Source organism: Amborella trichopoda, chromosome 11 (assembly GCF_054954075.1).
Source record: "Amborella trichopoda isolate Santa Cruz 75 chromosome 11, AtrichopodaSantaCruz75HAP2 v2.0, whole genome shotgun sequence".
Lineage (NCBI taxonomy): Eukaryota > Viridiplantae > Streptophyta > Magnoliopsida > Amborellales > Amborellaceae > Amborella > Amborella trichopoda.
The window spans coordinates 39,673,896-39,695,919 of record NC_142346.1 but is presented as its reverse complement, the minus strand read 5'-3'; the positions used below and the strand labels follow the sequence as shown (position 1 = coordinate 39,695,919).

The window sequence follows — 22,024 nt, the reverse complement described above, 5'->3', positions numbered from 1 at the left end:
GAAAGAGAGAGAGATTACAGCTGTTGATGATGGCCAACAACCTCATAGAGAGAGAGCAAGCACTAGCAAAGAAAACGAAGGCAAAGAAAAAAAAAGAAGAAATCTTTCAATAAAAAAGTACCAAAAACATATTTTTCACAAACTAGAACAAAAAAAGATTGTAGATGAATTGTTAAAAGTTGAAACCGAGTATAAGAATAGTCGAAATGTGACCCTAGGTATAAATTTCCTTTCTGGAAAAGAGATTCTTCAACATGCAGACAACTTTATGGAACTCCTAGAATACCCCCCTCCTGTAAATTTCAAGACTTCCACTTCAAGAATGCAAGGAACCTGAGACTAAACTCAGAAACAGTTTTATACGTAACTAGCAGGGGTACAACTTCCAGGAAATTCAAATGAAATCTGTAAGAAAATGCCAAAGAACAAGTAAAATAACTACCACATATACGAACTTCCAGTATGTTCAAATGCCACGTTTTTCTAATTAAAGGAAATGGACGACTCAAGGTCTCACATGTAAATAGCCTCAAAATCTTATTTCAGCATTCAGCACGACGCTGCTCAAATGAATATCTATTATAACAAATAAATGTGTACAATATTAACTATATTCTGATGCATCCTGGAATGATCCCCTAGTATTCCTGCCTTTCTTTCTGTTTCTTCCTTTACACTAGGACCGTTGCCTTCCTGCTTCTCATTTTTCTCTTTCTTCATTGGAGTATTTTATCGTATGATGGATGATACAGATTTAAAGGCCGACTGCCCATCAGAAGTATCTGGCCATCCATCTAGCTCATCCACTTTAAAAATGACAGTGTACAAGACTATATATACAGTACCTAAGGTGGGCCTAGTCTTATTGCAAAGCTTACAAGGCCTTCTGATCAAGGCGCTCATTCCAATTAAGGCATCGGATTAAGCTTAGGAACCAGTCCCCTGTTTGATCGAATTTGTTGACGGTGGGGAGAGGATGTTCGCTCATTTGGATTTGAATGGAGTCACCCCTTGACAACTGCTGCCTCCTTTTTCCATCAAAGGAAACCCATGCATTGCTTCTTGTATCATCAGGGATCTATTGGAACACAAAAAGCAAGAACCACTAGCTTGAGAGTAAAGCTAAAACATTGGCAATTAAAAAAGGGCAAGGTAAATCACACTCCATTTAGGAAAAGAGCCCAGGCTTAATGGTTAGCGCTTGACGATTTGCAACGCTGTCCTAGGCTTAATTCCTACCAAGGGTAGGGCCCCCCCAGTGACTCACCCAAAAAACAAAATCACAGTCCATTTGCCTGCGGAATGTGGTACTCCAAGTCCACATCCATGATCTGTTCTCACTGATGGATAATTGGGATCAACTGATTGGGCCCCAAAAGGGCATTCAACAGGTAGAGTGAATTGCCAACCATCCATCAGAGGAAATGGGATGGTGGATGTAGCTTGGATTATCATATCACATAGTCCATTGGACTATGCCATATCTTTTGATCCAAAAAGCCTGAACAAATCTTCCACAACACATTTACACAAGGAATCTAATAGAGAGCATGAAGTTGAATGAGAACAAATAGTTTGTGTGGGTCTTTCATGCACATTGAGGCTTGCCGCATGCCCCATGTGGTCTGAATGGTCCTGCAGTTCTGTTGTAAACTGTATGGCACACCACGGGGATCCACCATTCGTTCCTCAAGAATGATGATAAACAATAACCACAGCTCTCAAAGATACAGTTAGCCTTCACCATTTCTCATCACAAACAGAGTGTGGATAGCCCCGTGGTTTACCAAACACCATGCACCAGTATCAGACCACCAGTGGTGTATGGCATACTCTTCCTCTTAAGATTAGAAATCATGATCTACGCAGCCGAAAAAAAGAAAAATAGAATCATGATCTGGACTTTATTTAAAGGCTTTTATGCTTGATACTAGGAAGTAATGATGATCAGTATCAAAAAAAAAAGTAATGATGACGATGATGATAATGAGACTGGTCATTTGAAGAGCTTATAAAATCTAAGTTCTGATAGAACTTTTCGAGAATCTTCTTTGATAAAGATACAGAGACCACAAACGGATCAGTATTTGATTAAGGGCAGCGGTCTCTTTTAAATAAAGTAAGGACAGCTTTTGCATCTGGTTGAGTGGCTATACACACAGTCCATGCTGATCTTTTAAGTAACCAACTGAGCATTTTGTTTGGCTCACAGACAAGCAGAAACTAAATTGATCTGACCAAGGACAAGAAGAATAGAATTTTAACAATTGGTGAGCATCATGGTACTATGGCAGATTAAAAATATGATTTCTAGAAGTAAATTTTACTAAACTTTCATCATGAAAGGTAAATTTCTAGGGTCAGTCATGTTGCAACAATATTAGAAGCAGCATAATTTGGAAGTGGGTGGTATCATCTGAAATGAGTTTCATGGCATAACAGGTACCTGTTGCTATATGTCTTCATTCAAAAACATACAAACTTCATCAAACAATCTAAAAGTTTCCCTGTAAGAGATTTCACTGGCATTCAGGCCTGTTTAGATCTCACTTATTGTAACAAGTCATTGTTGCTGATGTCATCATTACTTAAAAGATGGTCTTTTTGATTGACCATTTCCCATATATTTACTATAAAAAAGTTGCAGATTTCTTCACTATTACCTGGACATACGCACAATTACATCATGAAAAATTGTACTCAAATACATGGGAAATTTATCAAAATGCAACTAAGTGACAAACTATTTAACACTTTACCCATTTCTTTAATTTAATTTCAAAAAGCCCCATCAAAATACACATGATCATGAGTTGGAATAAGATGAAACTGGGTAAAATGCCAAATAATTGATAAGTTGGGTGCATTTTGATAGTTTCCCTAAATATATTGATGCACCAGATAGGACGGGAATGCAATGTCTTAGGTTACATTCAGATTATGTTAGAATGGGGGTTGTGTTTGTGTCCATATATTATCCAAAAACGGTACCTTAGTTATTAAATGTACATGTCTCTAATGGATTTAGTCCCCTTTTTCACTGACGAGAATATGATTTTCTTAAGCTAATAATGTATATACTGAAAATCATTACTCAAATACACTTCCTCGCATGTTGTTCATAGTTTGCAAACAGTTTCATTTCCATAATAGTGAGAACGTATGGTAATCATGGTTCACACTTCCAGAGTTAGATCCATGCGTCGATCTTAGCAAATTGGAGCACATCTATTCTTCTAAGATACACACGAGCCATAACTACATTCTTATAATAGGTTTATTTTATAACATTTTAGTAGTAAACATTAGTTCACACTTTCAGAGTTAGATCCATGCGTCGATCATAGCAAATTGGAGCACATCTATTGTTCCAAGATACACACGAGCCATAACTACATTCCTATAATAGGTTTATTTTATAACATTTTAGTAGTAAACATTATCTTCTATCTTCTATTTGACTTTTTTATATTAATGTCATGGTAAACCCACCAGCATGAAGAAAACAGTCTCATTTGAAGTACTAAGATGTACTCAAAGCAAAAGTGAACCATAAGCTCTGGAAACTGAGAAATTAGGAAATAGATGCCATCAAGGCACAAGCATGAAAATAAGGCAAGGGCAAGCATTGAGTATCATGTAACAGTTCAAAATGGCCTAAAGTATTTGGCCTATGAAAACAAAGGATGCCAATAATTGCAAAAGCCACAATACTAAAGGCAGGATAAGCAACTTTAGAATGATATCAGCATATATAAATAGACAATAGCTTCCTAGTTAATATCTTCCCCATTATTTAGGGCAATCATTTGTAAGAATAATTAGTATAACAAAGTGCAAAGGAAGGACGTCTACAACTATGCTTTGAAGATGGATGATTAAAGTCACCTTCAATTCTAGTCGAGCAGAATCCGGAAGTATCACTGGTCGAAATGACAGTGAGTGTGGGCAGATAGGAGTGAATAGCATACAAGGAACATTTGGATGCACCTGAATTTCAAATACACAACTGAAATGTGAACAACCATATTCTAACAATCAATAAACAAAGGAAACCACATGATATTCAAAATACAGAAAACAAGATGCGCATATCATTCGTATCATTTGCCAGGGGTGATCACAAAGACAATCTTTGAAAGCAAGGAACTGTTGAACTTTGTTATCATCCATAGAAACCCCTTATTAAATGGGATGCAATTGCAGAAGCTTTAGTAAGTTTAGGATTTTTGAAGGCTTGAAGCAAATAATCCGTTTGAGAGAGAGAGAGAGAGAGAAAGAGAGAGAGAGAGAGAGAGAGAGAGAGAGAGAGAAGAGAGAGTGAGAGGTGTGCCTCATGTGCTGTATTTAGAGAGTGAGAAATAGATAATAGCAGTCACCCTAGTTGAGGTCACTGCTCATGGAAATGTAGGCTTCTAGAGAGAGAAAGAGCCAGGCCTACAGGCAGAGAGGTGAGGCCCCTACACAGAGATAACTCGCCTCTTGTAGAGAGAAGCAGGTCCTCTACAAAAAAACAGTTCCCATGGAAAGATTGGGCAGTATCCCCTATTAGTGGATGAAAGTCTCCCATGCTCTCAAAGTCCTCATCCCAGACCCAGAGGCAGCTTCAGCAGTTGGAAAAATATGGGCGATCAGCAGGCATTGCTGGTTAGGAGAAGTATACTTAACAAGGATAATCAACAGAGTATTGTCAAGCGTCAGAGAGGTAACTTTTGTGTCCCAAAATCAAGGAATCTGTAATATCAATAGAAGCGTGGATTTTCACTTTGCCGTACCCAGTAGTGCAACCCCTTTGCGGTGAACCATGTGAATATTGTGCTCTTGAGTTGTGTTCCATCTTTTTGCTTCTTGCTTGATTTATGGTTGTATTCGCCTGTTTCATTTCTGGCCAGTTAAGAACACAATCCTAGATGGAATCCTGGTATTTCGGGTTATTGTTTTGGCATCTAAGAGGGTCATAATAGTTGAACACACACATCTTTATAAGATGAATATCAGGCTGCAAAGTACAGATCTTGCCATTGCCCTTGAAAAACAATGACAAACACCCCTATATGAAAATATCTTGCAACCCCATTAGCTTCTCCTGTTGAAATTGTGGAGCACACTTCTGAGTTCACCATTAGAGGGTCCAAGAAAGAACACACGCACATGTACACATACAGAGTCAACTCCTATAGCCCATGCTATATACCAACATTCTTCTAGCAGCAACTATTTACTTATGGGAACACATGAACCAAGTACATGGTGATAATAAGCACCAGCAATCATACCAAGAATTCTATGAGATGCAAAACTTGGTCATCAATAGAGTGAGCTAATGGGCTCAAATAGAATACATAGAGCAAAACAAATGCATTTATCAAACTAAAAAAGTAAAATAGATGCATCTGCAGAATACATTTCCTCCGGAACCAGGAAAGCTTCATTAAGTTTGAATAGGTACACGATTTCCAAAATTCAGGGGTTCAGCCCTTGACTTGATTGTGTGGCCACAACACAGCATTCAAGGCCCTAATTCAGCTAACCTACTCAAAAAATCTTCCCTATGTATACGATAGCAATTTTTTTTTTGAGAAACGTTGACTTGTATTAAGGAAAGGAAAACGTTAAATAGGCCCTCAAAGGGGCAGTATGTCACCAAGATGGTGAATTAGATACAAAAAAATGCTATACATCCACTATAACAAAAGAATCGAGGAAGCCATTGTCTGCAAGAATGTCAGCGGGTTCCACCCCCAGACAATGATGCTGCCCCCTCCTTCGCGAGGGTGTCAGTGAGAGAGTTAGCTTCTCACCAAGCGTGTGTCAAAGAGATGTGAAGGCGTCTAGTAATATCGAAAATTTCATCAAAAATGTGAGCAAGCCTCCACGGATGACCAACAAAACCCAAGGCCCAAGATATGATAGATTTGGAGACACCTTCAATGGCAAGTCGATCACCCCACTTAGGCCTGAAAGCTCTTAGGCCATCAAGCAATGCACAAGCTTTGGCATGCTATAGGCAACTCCAATAGATTTAGAGACTGAAAAGATAATGTAGCCAGAATGGTCCCCATAAAGACCCCCAACCCCAGCTGGTCCTGGATTGCCCAAGGAGCAGCCATCGGAGTTCAATTTGATCCAACCCATATCTGGGGGTCTCCAGAGGGAAGCACGGGAGACCCGTGGAACAGTAACTTGGCTCAACAATTGCCAATGTAGCAAGAAATCTGAGGAGGAATAGGCTTGGAAGTGTCTGTAGTTCTGACCCAAAAAATGACCAACATTTTGATGCGCTTCTTGAGGCCCTCCAGCGATGTACTCTCTCCTCTAATGACCTCCGGTTGCGCTCAGTCCAAATTGCCCATAAGGTCGCAGAGACAACAGCCTTCCAAAGCAAAGCCCCTGGTTTCCATGGGTGGAAATGGGATAAGTTAAAGAGGGCTAGGACTGACGGTGGAGTGACCCACACCCACCCGAAGAGTTGTAAGATCTCCCCCCAGAGCTTCTTTGCCACTGAGCAATGAAGGAAAAGGTGTGCATTTATCTCCTCCTTGCAGAGGCACATAGAGCATTGATTGGGTATGGACATGCCTCACTTTTGTAATTGGTCCACTGTCACCTCTGGTATAAGGTTAGCCAATTGAACAGATAGCCATGCCTTGGCCAGGGCAGAGAAAGGCTGAGGGGGGTTGTGGGATGACATGGAAACCAAGTAGCATGAAGATACCATGAAAATGTCGAATGGTTGGGGTCCCAAATGAGTCTACTACCACCCACAAGTGGGAGGTAACAGAATGCATGAGAGCTTCAAGTTGGAGGAAAGAATCCAGCTCGTAATCTCGAAGGGGACGCCTGAAGATGGGCGTCCAAGTTCTGCACTGGCTGGATGAGGGTATATACTAAAAAACAGTGGCAGATTTGTTGGAAGTGAGGAGGAAGAGATCGGGGAATCTCTCCCTTAGAGGAGTATGTCCAATCCAAAGGTTGGACCAGTAAAGCATCCCACTGCCAGATCTACCAAGAGGAAACGAGCATTAGCTTTGAATAGTTCATAGCAGCGTAGTATTGATCGTAAAAACCCAGAGGTTAGGCTGTTGGCATGGCAAGAGGCAGCCAGCTAGAGGGGTCAATATGGTATTTTCGGCGAAGGACGTCCTGCCAAAGGTGCCCTCTACGGTGAAGAGGCGCCACCACCATTTGGACAACAGCGCAGTATTAGAATCTCTGAGATTCCAAAAGCCCAATCCAATATTAGCTATCAACTCCTCCGCAAGGAGGAGATTTTTTGGTCCCAACATTCCAAGGTCAAATGGCTTAAAGACGGTGATCTCAATACCACCTTTTCATAAGATTGCTTACTGTAGAAGGTGAGACAATACCATCTCCCAAATCAAAGTTAGTGACCTTGTTTTAGACCAAGCTCCTCTTGTTGAACAAGCCATCATTGACTTCTTCAAAAATCTCTTCGTGGCTCCCTCAAGTCCTAGTCTGTTGATGGCCAATTTGTCCTTCCAAACCATCGCATTGGACAAGGCAGCTTGGCTAGAATGCCCCTTTTTAGAAGAGATTCTCAAGGCGATGAAAGATCTTGGCCACGACTGCGCCCCTAGACCAGACTGATATTCTGGGCATTGTTCGAAACCTTCTGGAATTGTCTCAAATCTGATCTTCTTGCCTTCTTCGACGAATATCACTCTAGAGGGATAATCCATAAGGCAATGAATGCTACATTCATCGCACTTATTCCGAAGTTGAGGGGACAAAAGAGCTCAAAAACCTCAAGCTGCTCAGTTTGATCAAAACCTCTTATAAGATACTCTCTAAGGTCCTTGCCTCCAAGCCAAAAGAGGTCCTCAGCTGGGTCATTTCCCCGACCCAAGGGTCTATTGTCAAGGACCACCAAATCCTTGATGGAGCCTAAGTGGCTCACGAATGCATTCACTCTAGATACCTTGCCAAGATCCCAGCTATACTGGACTGGGACTGGAAGAAAGCCTATGGCCATGTTGACTACGCTATCCTCAACGAGACCATTCAAAGGATGGATTTTGGGCCCTGCTGGGGGCCCTGGATCCGCGGATGCATTTCCAACACTTCATTCTCTACATTCATCAATGGTTATCCTACAGGATTCTTCCCCTCTTTTAGAGGTTTTAGGCAGGATGACCCCCTTTCGCCATTACTGTTTGCGGTAGTCACCGAGGTCTTTCGCAGACCCATCTCTTGGATGTACCAAAAAGGTCTCCTTAAAAGCTTCAAAATTGGGAGCCATGGGCTCGAAATCTCACATCTCCAATATGCTGATGACACCATCCTCTTTGGCAATGCTACCACCCAACAGGTTGCCTCCCTGCTCCTATTCCTCAAATGTTTAGGAATGGCCACCATTTTAGAGTGAATATGGCAAAATCCAAAATGATCGACGTGTCAGTCCAAGCCCATGTTGTCAGTTATTGTCAGTAGATGGGGCTACAAAGTTGACAACGTGTCATCATCCTGTTTGGACTTGCACTCGTGCATTGGTAAGCCTAAACAGAGGTAATGGAGCCACATAATTGACAAGTTTGATTGGAGGTTCGCCGGATGGAAGGGAAGGTTCCTCTCATCTGCGGGTTGAATAACCGTCATGAAGGCAACCCTCTCCAATATCCCCATTCACAGATATCGCTTTTCCACATGCCTTCCTCTGTAGCCGCCCGCCTTGAACAACCTAGGAGAAATTTTCTCTGGTCCGAAGAGGGAGGGAGAAAACACTACTTAATCTCTTAGGCCTAAGTCTGTTTGCCTAAGTCCCAAGGGGAACTGGGTATCCGCAACTTTAAATCTAATAACCTTGCCCTCCTAGGCCAATATTGGTGGTGCTTTGCCACCCAAGAGAACCACCTATGGCAAGAGGTCCTTAGACACAAGTACCGCTATAAGGAATCAGCTTGGCTCCCTAGCGGCAGGTCCAACAGCAACTATTCCGGATTATGGAGATCTCTGCTCCGCAGCTATAACCCTTTCAAAGCCAATATACGCTTCCAAACTCAGAATGAAAACAAAGTCCTTTTCTAGTCTGACCTTTGGATAGGTCATTCTCTGCCGAGAGATCGGTTCCACAATTTGTTCCTTCTTGCTAGAGAACCTAGGAGACAGTGGCCAACCATTTCGAAACTCTGGGCATAGCCAGGGTGTGGAACCCAAATTTTAAGAGGCCTTTGGTGGATCACAAAATGCCAGACTTCCTAACTGTATTCCCTTCTTCAGGCCATCTTTCTCCCACTCTAAGGGACTGATAAGATCGTTTGGTCACCCACCACCTCAGAGGTTTTCTAGGTATCCTCCTTTTACTGCAAACATCAATTGCTCCCAACTGTCCCTGCCATGCCCCCAGCTACCATTGTTAAGACGTGGCTCCCCCCTTTTTGGAGCCATTGAGGGTTTTTGTACAGGGCACCCTGTCTCTGGGTAGCCTAAACTCTTGTAACTTTCTTCTTTTTTTCTACTTGATACAACAATTAACATGTTCCGGAAAAAAAACATTCCTCAAATCCAAATTTTGGAACATCTTAAAAGCAAACACCAATGAAACTAAAGAATTATTATTGCACCATCTGATATTGTAAGTCTACAACATGCTTAGAATACATGGTTTAAATTTGATCCGAGAGATTTCGAGTTTCCCACTTGCTTCATATTCATTAGGGATGAGAAATTTTTCAGATCGGGTCTGGATCCACCCAAATCCAGATCCGGATCTGAAAAGTATACATGGGATCCAAATCGGCATTCGAAAACTATACATGGGATCCGGATCCAAAAACAATACATACGATCTGGATTAGGTCTTCTAAAAGTTTAAAGGGTATTATATTATATATTAATAAATATATATTTATATCTAAGGAAAATGTTGAGGTTCGCCCATTAACTCACAGCTACATATGAGTTCAATGGCCCAAATTGAATCCGGCCGATCTGATGGTCACAACCTCATTTCGTATTTTAATTTTAAAATATTTAAAAATAATTTGTAAAAAATAAATTGATCAAAATACCCCCAAAAAGTTTCAGGGGTATTTTGGTAAATTTATTTCTTGAAAATTATTTTTTTGATATTTTTATTAGATTCTCCAATTTTTAAGAATACACACCTAAAATTTCAAGGTATTTGGATTTGTAGAAATAAAATAAAATTCAAATACAAAATGAGGCTGTGATAGTTAGATCGGCCCAGATTCAATCTGGACCATTTGGGCCGTTGGGCTCATATGTAGATATGAGCTAGTGGGCTATTCTCGACATTTTCCCTATATCTATATATATAATGTTATATAGTATATACTATTTCAAAAATTGGGTCGTATCAAGATCGGATCTGATCCGAATTACACTTCGGATATAAATTTTGGATCCGGATTTGAATTTTAGATCCAAATCTTGGATCCATTCCCACATCTGAATAGGATCCGAAATGGGGTAAATTCTCAGCCCTAATATTCATACAGCTGAATGCTTGCAAGAAGACTCATAAAACCAACAAAAAGTAAGATACAACATGATTGTACATGCAACCTAACTAAAGACGAAAGAAAATAAGTAGAGGTCAAAAGTAAAAGAGGGCCCAACCATGGAACCTCCAGCAGCAGTGGAATATGCCGTACTTCCAGTAGGTGTGGCCACTATGACTCCATCACCTTGAACCTGATAACAAAGTAAAAGGAAGTAAAAAGAATAAGAAACATGTTCATACAAAGAAGATAGTCTACAAATGCCAATTACAAAACGAGTTCAGCTAACCAAGAAAGTGAGGAAGACAAGAAATTAAAAGAATATCTTCTGGTTTCTTTTTCATGTGAAAATAAACTTTTGCAAAATAATGAAAGAATAAATGATCACGAACCATAACATAAGATTAATCATCAAAAGAAAACCAAGAAAAGAGCAACATGTAATACTTAGTTAGAAAACTAAGGGTCTTACTTTGGTTATGAGTCGATTATGTTCATAGCATTCAATTTTGGAAAGGTATGGATTAGAACCACGATCTACAACGACCTCATTCAAAACATCGAATACTTTGCCCGGTATAGCTTTGCCATTTTTGTAGATTTCACAGTGTAGGCGCATTCTGAGAGTTATATAAACACCATCAAGAGAATTATTCCCATGGATAACAGCCCTTAAATCCTGTCTGAAATCTTCAAACTGCAACAAACATATAAAGACATGGAATCTTTAAAACTTGTTTGAAAATTCCAAGAATAACCTAATAACCAAGTTATATGTCATAAACAATGTGGAAAAAAGTCATATACCGTATGGGAAGTGAGAAATCCAAGAGAACCAAGATTAAATGAGACCACAGGAGGAACTGCTCCCCTAAATAAATTTGATGCATGTAGAATAACCCCATCACCTCCTAAACATGCAACAAAATCAACTCTCTCATGAAGATCACTGCATATTGGGTAAAAAATTTTCAAGGTGAGCCATGATCTGGCGAATGTAAAACCCAATCCATGAGATAATAAAGGTGATTCCAGGTCTGTGCTATTTTTTACCTTGTATCCTGATTATAGAATGTTTGCACAAATCCAAAACCAGGGATTCTTGCAAAAATATCATGCACGTCAGGTTCCACAAGAACATTCATTTTCTCTTGGTAATACAAGAATGAGGCCACCTATGAATGTGTAAGATATAGTTAAAATATGCAATTGCTCAAAACTATGCATCTGGAACATATAGCAAGGAGATTGGAGATATATTTAGAATATGGCATACGATTAGAAATCTGTAACTGCACATATTTACAGCAACATATATTGCACAGGTAAGACAGACAGCATGGACAAACGTTTAGCACAACTGAGCAATAAATTTAGGGGAAGAGAAATATTCTTTAGAAGTTTAGCAACACAAATAAGTTTCATATAAGCAAGATCAACATATATTTAGAAATAGATATGCATCACAATCAAGGAAGAAATTAAAACAAAGCAAAATGCCCCTACTAACATTTTCTATTCCTTAAGAAATATACTAGTGGGAACTAGTTCGACTATGGAAGAGCCTTCAAATAGTAACATTTACTACGTAAATGGAAACATAAGGTGCTCATTACTTCATTTTTCTATAGTTGACCAACTCAACCACTACTAAATTGCTATACCTGCCATGCAATTCAGAGCAGAAGTTGGCATGATAGATGGCATGTTGCTATAACACCGCACAGCACAAAATAGTAAGTTCAATGTATACCAAATTGTGGACGATCAAATATTTTCATTGAGCACGCTGCCTAAAGAACACGTCTTACTCCTATGTGCCCAAATCATTACATAAAATATATATGCAACAGTATTTAATTGATTCCAAACCTCCAAAAAACATTTGAAGTGCAGTGCCACTGCACAAGTATCAGTCCTTTGTAGCCTTCTGAACCTCGAGATGAAAGAAGTTGGCAAGCTCCCCAAGCTTCTTAATGTTGAAGGGAATAGCATGTTGAAGCCTAGCTCATTCTACAGTCTCAAGATTGTCAATAGTTATACTAAGTCATCTGTGTATTTTTTAGACTTAAGAATGTAGAAGGCCTTTTTCCATTTGGGATGCAGGCAATCATGGCATTCATACTGTTATGGCAGCAACTTATGACCATTATTGAAATTCTTCTGAGTCCCTTAATGTTTGCTTTGAATTCAATCAACTAAATCATATAGTTTCTTGTAAATTTTATTATTTTAAGTAGATTTCAATTTTATATTAAACTATGCATCAATCTTTATCTTATAAAGTAACCTCTAATTTTATCTTGACCTATGAAGGGTGATCGTCAATATTGCCAACTTAGGTCCCTTTGGACCATACTCCCACAGGAGTTCATTATTCCACTATTATGAAATTCATTAGATCCTCTCATAAAGTCTTTAAATAGCCACAAAAACCCAACAATACTGCCTCTGAACCCATTTCTAAAATATTGATGACATGTGAATCGTTATTGCAAGAGACTCCCCCATCTCATTTGTACTCTGAATGTACTCCCAGTTGTCATTTGTTTCGGATCATTTCATTCAGTAAAACTGAATAACTAATGCTATCTCGTAGACTACAATGGAATGAGAATGCATCCAATTCACAAGAAGCACCCTCACCACTAATAACCCCCAAAGTTCCATTCTAAAACTTATTGAAACAGTACATGACCTAAAACAACATAAGAAACCCAATTTCATGAACCTCTCTTTGAAATGTGGGGAAAAACATAAATCTGACCCCAAAAGAACAACATATAAAAGAAATTTGCATTATTTAACTCCACAAACAAATTTAAATGCCCACGTAAATGGAAAAAGAAGAACTGGTATGGAGAGAAATCGTTCTGAGGATAATATACACACAGCTGGATCCATAGAAAAGAGAAGCCCATCATTTCATGACACAGAAAACATGCCTCATGGAGTGAGAGAGGCCAGCTGGCAGCATGGATCTCTCACATAAAAGAGAAACCAAGCAAAATGATTATGAAGATTAAAAAAAAAAAAAGAGTGAACAAGAAAATCTGTTACACAGATACAAAGATATACTTCTAGAACTGACAGCCCCAATGAAAGAAGTAAAAATAGATTTTAAAGAAAAACTAACACATGAAATGGACTATATAAACCCTAGCCAAGCTTCCAAAGGAAAGCACCTTTTCATCTTTGATTTCACAAAGGCACAAGCTGATGAGAATAACCAGTTCCAACAAAAAGCATCAATTCTGAAATTCTAAAAGCAGAGAATCTTAATCATGCATGACATTTGCAGAGGTTTGTTTCAATAAGATGCTAACATACAGATAGCCATGTTTAATTAGGGACATCTGAATGATAGTTTTAAGGAAATTGTCAGCAAGTTCAATCAATTCAATGCTGAGATCATCAATGCCTTTTTATATTCTCCCTAAATAGAATGTATAGGTAATTAGAGAATTGCATAACAAAAAAACCCCAAGTAATTGATTATTGCCATCACAAGGTGCTAAGATATTTCAAACATTAAGAGAAGTGTACAAGATTACAATTCTAGATTCGTGAGCATTGCCATGGAAGTAGTAATTCCTCACAATACGTTACAAAGACAACTGAAAAGAAATGAATATATCAATGGATACGAGTTAGATGTTATTTAATTACAGTAGGTTCACATCATACCTCCTTTGCCTCTTCCATAAGTTCTTGACCTAACTTCTTTAAAAGCAGAACTGTTTTCGGGGAAGATTTCCACATTAACATTTGCTGCTGGGTGCTTGGATGGGTGAAAGCCAAAGACGACTCTGTCACCTTTTCCCGAGTACAAGAAAATCCATCAGTGCGTACCAAATACATCTCAGCCTTCTTCCTCGATTGCACTCTTACAACGCCAGTAGCAGAAGCACACATATTCCCCTTGACAACAGCTGTATCTTCATCAATTGAATGAACAGATTGAACAGCATTATTCTTATTCTGCTGAATCTGTTCTCCTGGTTTAGGATGCATTGTCTTTGCTGACCTAGAGATGGAGAACAACGACCCATTGTTTACATGATTTCCCTCTTGAGTGGAGCCATTCACTGACAAACCAAGAGGTCTAGAATTATGTTCACCAGCATGCCTTCTTTCTGTGCTGGTAATCACACCAGGAGACTTCAAATTATCATCTGAAATACCATTCTCCCTACCTGACACTCCAGGCTCCTCAGTATTCAAGTTAATAACATGTGTGGGAAGGTCTCTACAATAGTCCATTGATGCAGATGTTTTGCTCAAATTCGTGAAAATGTCATAATTGTTACTATGACAATGAGAAAGGAAAAAGGACTCGGGTGAGATTTTCCTACTTCGAAAGAAATTAGACATTTCTTTCCTTGAGAAAATATTACAAGTAGGAAACTGGGTCTTGAAGGGATCAACATCCCAAGAGACATCAGCATCTAATTTGACTTCATCACGATCTCCAGAATTTACAGACCCTTCATTATCATCAGATATGCCATTATCCCCCTCTTTTCCAAGGTGTTCATTTATAGAGACATCACCTCGACAACCTTGGTCTTTGGTCTTTGAACCATTTTCAAGTTTTGCACTCTGTTCCTGAGTAGGAAAAAGGTTTTGTTCGCCTATTTGATCCTTCTCCCATTTTTGAGTAACAGCAAATGGCCTTTCAGACATATTTTTTGCATGAGTTGAGTTTAACTGTGAAACACAACGGACTGTGTATTGCCTCCATCTTGATACCATTGCAGAAGTTCTCCAAACTCCTTCCTGGCTATGGAGATAAAGTGGTTGTTTCTCATTATCTGATAGTAATGATGCAAGCATCTCAACCTGCTCTCTTGATGGGGCAGTCCCAACTTGCACAGGCAGCTTAACCAGATTAATTTTCCCAGTAGAAACAGCATGCTCAATAGCAGTTTCATAACATTCATCCTTGATTTCTTCAGCTCGAAGGTCTACAATTGTCTTGTATCCCTTGTCTATAAGCCATGCCAAACCTTCATCTGTTACCTGTCCACCTCGCCAGAAAGCAATTTCACCATCTTTGGATGATGATCCTTCTTCTCTTCCAGTAGATAAATACACAGGAGCCCAATTTGCGAATATGGTTTGGCATGGGTCGCCATCTGCACGTGGGAAGCCAGCATCATAACAAACATTCTTAAGCCTCTGCAACCTTCTCCAGATATTGGTCCTTCGATTGTCAAAAGGTGCCAAATAATGCTCAAGAGCACTCTGGAAATTTCTACAACAATTTTTCATCTCATCCCTAAATATGGCGAGGGGTGGAACGTTAGAACCATCCCAATCATGCAAATCTCCAGTTTGAAATGAATTTCTGACAGATGATCGCCCGCTTAGAACCTCTTCCCTTCCTCTGTTAAGCAGAGCATTCATGCAACCTAGTACTGCAACGACTTTCTCTTCATTGATTGATAACTCCTCTGGGGTAGACTCATATGAAACAACACATTCTCCAGTTTCTGGATTGCATAGACTATCCATAACTGCCATATGAAGCTGTTCTGCAGTTCTAAATATTCTACAGTATGCCTCAATTTCTGCAAGATCCCCAGGAATAGGACCAACCCAGAACAGTTGGGATAAGTCATGAGACTGAAAGATATTTCAACCCAAACCAAGGAAGAAATGTGTCAGTAAACTCGTGGGTATTAAGAAGAATTATGAACCAGTCAAAAAAATTACATGTCTTTGGCAAAAAATGTAATAAACTCTAAGTAAGATACTGGCTATTCAATTAAAGCAATGTCAAACAAATATTGAAGTCATGAACCTAAAGACTGAATAATGGGAAATTAAACATGCAAATAAATCTAAGCTTCACATAAATAGCATTTGTATTAAATTTCTTAAGAAACTAAAGATACAATGCAAAATGCCAAGGCCAAGAAACATGTGCAAGAAGTTCATATTAACATCTATGACATATACAACTGAACCAAGCATCCAAAAAACCTCCAATGTCAAGAAGACTCTTGCAGTGTGAACTTAAATGTAATTATACTAATAAAATTTGTAGCATCTCTGGCTGACAGAAAGCCAAATGGGTGTTCCAAAGGTGATCACAAGAGTGGAAGAGTCCCTATATGTAATGCCATATCCATAGGGTTTTCTAACCTCAGAGAGTAGAAGCATGCAACTAATATTGACAGGCTTTCTTAGTTCTTTGAAGGAAAAACATTGACAGGCTTTCTACCAGCAAAGATAGAAATACACAAAGTTGTGCTGGCTAATGAGGGGTAAGGGAAGACTCCTAGTTGACAAGTCCCTTGTATAAGATCACAAACTACAAGGCATTTCCAGGATTGTCTCCACAAGTGACAGGGAACTATTTTCAAGAGCTCCACCCAAAACCAATGGGTATTCTTCAAGTTCTCTCAAACCAATGAAACCTCAACAAAACCACCACCCTTTAACCATTCCTTGAATCATTGGTGCTCAAACTACATGGGTTTGCATCTAAAGGAAGAAGACTTCCTGAACTCATAATCATTAAGATCCAGGTGATCCAATATAGGATTAGGAACCAATCCATTGCCTAACGTTGAGGAGTACTCCTCGCATCCATTACATAAATATGGCCAATAACCACAGAAAGCTCTTCTCCAATTTCAGAAAAACAAAATTAGAACCTTAATTCCTTTTTTATAATGAATGAGAACCTTAACTGCTTTCAATTCAAAATAGCTCCAATGCATTCAAGTGCACTTGCGAAGCAACATCGTAACAAACAAAGAAGTTGCACCATTTCGACAACCAAAAATCTTGGTCCTCACATGGGAAATGCTACATGACCATCATTACCACATGATATACCTGCAAAAGTGTTAGAAAGCAAAGAATAACACAAAAATTCCATTAAGATAAGACAAACAAACCAATTTCCAATAAAACCCGTGTTTTAGGTTCAGGCCAGTGACAACGAGACCATATATTCCAAGAAAACACAAAAACAAAATGCTAAGAATTGCAGAGATGTGGACCTGAGCGAGTTTGTCAAGAACCAATTGCGAGGATTCTAAGCCCAATAAACCCGCAACTTCTACAGCTGAATTGGGTCGAACCCATTTCTCTCTCCTTCCAACACTCAATACACGTGTAATCCGTCGACAGCCACCGCAAAGAATTCGGGGGTTTCTCTGAAATAGGGAGAAAGAGAAAGGAGAAGGACAAAGCGGACACGAAAGCATTGGGTTAATCGGTTTGTCAAGCCTCAAGCCTCTCCAAATTCCGGTGAGAACCAGCACTTAAATGGCAGCAAAAACCAATTGCGCTTTCCTATCATCAATGAAAAATGTCCCAGTAAAAATTTGCACAGGGGGAAGAAAACTTTGATGGTGTTTGTCTATCATCAGGGTAGAACCTCCCTGCAAATTTATGTCTCTATCATGAGTATAGAATGCGCCTGCAAATTTTTGCAAAAGGAGAAGAAGAGAGAGAGAAACAATAATGGCATGAATTGAAAGGGAAAGAGTGTTTAATTCAATGATGGCGAATGGCTTTAGGGTTCAAGAGAGAGGAAGAGAAAAGGATAATGGGTTTGGATAATGTTTGAAGTATGGACAGGGGGCCAGGGGAATTTGTAACCATGAAATTGGTTTTTGTGTTTGAAGTCAGAAATGTGGATATGCATGTCCCATTTGATTGTCGGAAGTTAACGTGAAAGGATAGAGTTGGGGGGGTACAGGCTTCACGTCTCTTTCCCTTCGCTACTGTGCGGCTCTCTCTCTCTCTCTCTCTCTCTCTCTCTCACGTCTCTTTCCCTTCGCTACTGTGCGGCTCTCTCTCTCTCTCTCTCTCTCACGTCTCTTTCACTTCGCTACTGTGCGTCTCTCTCTCTCTCTCTCTAGGGGTCCGGTACCCAGCCTCGAAGTCACCAACCCTTTCCTCTTTGTTTGCCCTGGTCAGGGCAGAGCCGTCAAAGGTTCGCCCTTGCCGAGGTTTTTTTTTTTTTTTTTTTCGAAAATTGTCCCATGCCTCCTTGAACGCATGAGTACATATGGCGTTCAAATGTTTTCGTCCTAGAATTATTATTTTTAATTTTTAAAATTTATTTATTTTTCATATTCATAATTTGCCCGCATGTTAGAAATGAAATGTCTTCAAACATTAAGCCCAAAAATCTATCTCAAAAATAGATTCATCTATAAGCCCGCATTTCTACATATGTATGGAAACCAGGTTCTTTCTTTTTTTCTCTTTTTTTTCTTTTTTCTTTTTAAAAAAATTATGTAGGGGTTATGATTCCCCGCCTTTGTTAGGAGATGAGCTATATTTTTCTTGAAATCACGTCAAGACCATCCCTATTCCTTGCTTACTCTTTTTTTTTTTTTTGGAAAATAATCGCTAATATACCCATATTTTTAAGAAATTAGAAAAAAAGTCTCAACTCCGCAAAACCTCGCCCACACTCTTTTTTCTATTTTTGTGAATTTTTGGATGAAACTACCATTTACAGTAATCTTTGTATCGTAATAAGAATTACGGTATTAAAAACACAGTAATGTTTAATTTATGATACTATGAGTACCGTATTGTTCTTATAATATATTACAGTACTACTAGTACTGTAATTCTTCAAAAGCTTTTTACGGTTCTACGGGTACCGTAATAAGTGTAGGGTATTTTACTTAAGAAATTACGATACTCTTAGTATCGTAATTGTTTCCTGCTTTTTTTTTTCCTAAATTTTTCATAAAACCTATTTTGACGAATTGTTAAGCACTTTCAAACCTTTTTTTATCTCTCTCATCCATTCTCTCATCTATTTTCTATCACATCATCACTCTTTATCAATCTTTGAAGGAGGTCCATTAGAGGATCAAATTTGCAGACCAACTGATTTTTTGATATGTCATCAAAATATTATGTTGTTTTTAGCATAAAAAAAAATATTATGTTGCATAAATAAGTTTGAGATTTATTTATATTGTTGCATAAATAAATTTTAGCTTTATTTAATGATTGGCCATCAAAATAATGTCTTCCAATTGTATTTTTATATTATTACAATTGTAGCTTGGCCGTCAAAAAAATACTTGATGTAGTTTGGATGGCCATTGTATTTTTTTTTTATATTATGACAATTGTATTACAATCTAATGTCCTCCATGCAACCTCCTCACTTTGTGTAAGTATTTTGAAGTTTTTATAAGTATTTTTTTTATGTTTCCACTTGAAATTTCTATGCATTGATTCAACTTGAAAGCATCAATAATGGGTGAGAACAAAGTGAAAATCGTTTTACACTTTGATGGATTTTTCAGAAGGAAACCTAATGGAAGTATTTTTTATGACGGTGGGGACGTAAATGTTATATTTTTTAAGGGGATCCTATCAGCTGAACAAGTCAAGGATCACTTGTCAAAAGTATCAAATTATACTTCAAGTACCATGGCTATTAGGTATATTGACCTAGGGTTATGAAGTAATATGATACATATTGATGATGCTTACGATATTGCCAATGTGATGGAAGGGGCTTCTCTCATTGATATGTACGTATCAAATAGATCTATTGAGTATGACTATACTGAATGTCAACCACCAACAATGCCCGATATTGGTCCGTCTGACTGCACTGAATATCGACTACCAACAGTGCCCGATAATGATCTATCAAGATTGGTCATGTGAGAAGTTTGCAATGAAAATCATAAATTTTCTTATTTGTCAATTTTTTGTTATGAGTTAAGATAATTCGGAATTGTCTTGTTTTTTTTTTCTACAGCACATCCCAACTAGAGCAAGTAGGTCACAGTGAATGTGTTGTTGGTATAGGCGTACAAAATGAGCATGAATAAAAAATCGAGCGGCATATGGATGACATTGATCCGATAGAAAGCCCTATGAGGGTTAACCGTTACGAAGTTGTACTTCAAGATGGTCAGGATTTTGATGGCGTACATGTATGTCGTAATCATCTTATTAATTATGCTATATCACAAAACTTTAATACGAAGTTCATAAAATCGAGGGGAGACGTATATGGGCAAAGTGTACTGTAGATGGTTGTTCATGGCAAGTGCGTTATTGAAGGGTTAATACAACAAACTTCTTTAGGGTGAAGAAATTGATAAACGTGCACTCATGTGCTGGGGAATAGGTAGGATTCATTAGCCACTTGCTCGGAGCGACTGGGTGGCAAGCAAGATCGAACACTAGTTGAGTGATATGCACAATCTTACACCTAAGGATGTGGTTAATGATATACAATGTGATCACGTAAGCATGACGGGGCAAAGAAGTTGCACAATAGATAAATGAGGGCTCCCATGTGAACTCATACGAGGATCTTGCTAAATATCTTCATAAGATTCGAGTCAATAACCCTGGAACCTTAACCATTATTCAAACAGATGTTTGTGATAGGTTTGAGCGTGTATTAACAGGCAATCGTTCATATTTGTATGTATTTTTTTTTGGTTGTAGGCCGCTAATAGAACTAGATGAGACATTTTTAAAAGGAAGATACAAAGGGATATTATTGGTTGTAGTTGGGGTAGATGAGAATGAAAATATTTTTCCTATAACATATGCAGTAATTGAGAGTGAAAATACACTAAGTTGGACTTGGTTCCTAGAGCTTCTGAATGAACAGTTTTGTGAGAGGCTTGATTTGCCAGCATTGACTATTGTCTCAGATCGCCAGAAAGGGTTGCAAGCCGCAATTGAAACAGTATTTCCAACTAGTGAACAGGGCTATTGTACAAAACACCTTGCCGATAACTTCGAAAAGGCCTATAAAAATTCGACGCTCACAAAGCTTTATTGGAAAGCTGCATGTACATTGTATATATATCAGACTTCGATGAGTACATGGTAAAGATTAAGAGTGCAAATGTTAACGCCTATGACTGAATCATGTTACAACATCCGAAATATTGGGTAAACGCACATTTTAAGGGGTCTAGATACAATCATCTGACAACGAATAGCTCTGAATCATTTAATAGGTGGATATTACAGGCTCGGGAGAAGCCCCTAACTAAACTCCTTGAATACCTAAGAGTTATGCTCATGAGAGAATTTCCAAAAAAGATGCCCATGTCCCTAGAATAAAGCGGTGTGCTTACACCAAAGGCCCAAAAGGTAATAGACCTGATGAGGGATAAGTGCAAATTTCTTCATATAGTCACATAGGCCCATGATGGTATGTTTGAGATCATGCGGATAAGAATTATAGTGTTAATCTGACAACTCACACATGTAATTGTAGGGCGTGGCAGGTTAGTGGGTTGCCATGTAGTCATGCAATCGTCGCTATAGATTATAGTCATGAGGATGTTACAAATTATTGCGGCGCTTATTTCACAGTTCAAATGTATCGTATGACATATTCCCTTCCCTTCAACCCAATGCATGATGTACTAGAGTTGTCAGAGATTATCTATACAACTGTAATGCCGCCAGCTGTAAGGCGAACCGCAGGTCGGCCAAATAAATGTCGCAAGCAAATAGAGTACGAAGGTATTAGGCCTCTTAAGTGTAGTTGATGTGGGATTGTGGGC

The 22,024-nt window shown here is 38.8% G+C and overlaps 1 protein-coding gene across 4 annotated transcripts; it reads right to left on the bottom strand.

The window, feature by feature from the left end:
• Positions 1–463: 463 nt before the first annotated feature.
• On the bottom strand, positions 464–18,079 carry NADK2 (NAD kinase 2). Of its 4 annotated transcripts, none has more exons than XR_016044070.1 (8): positions 17,498–18,079; positions 14,169–16,109; positions 11,535–11,656; positions 11,289–11,392; positions 10,954–11,178; positions 10,600–10,674; positions 3,889–3,990; positions 464–1,078 (listed from the first exon to the last, which is right to left on the bottom strand). XR_016044070.1 is itself a non-coding variant. In XM_011626073.3 (8 exons), the coding sequence occupies exons 1-8, from the start codon at positions 17,702–17,704 to the stop codon at positions 875–877; spliced, it is 3,018 nt and encodes a 1,005-aa protein (XP_011624375.2). In that variant the 5' UTR covers positions 17,705–18,079; the 3' UTR covers positions 464–874. The 4 variants fall into 4 exon arrangements, 3 of the variants coding, with proteins under 3 accessions (XP_011624375.2, XP_088707619.1, XP_088707620.1); XM_011626073.3 differs by having other exon boundaries at positions 11,289–11,430; XM_088851493.1 differs by lacking the exon at positions 3,889–3,990 and having other exon boundaries at positions 11,289–11,430.
• Positions 18,080–22,024: the final 3,945 nt, after the last annotated feature.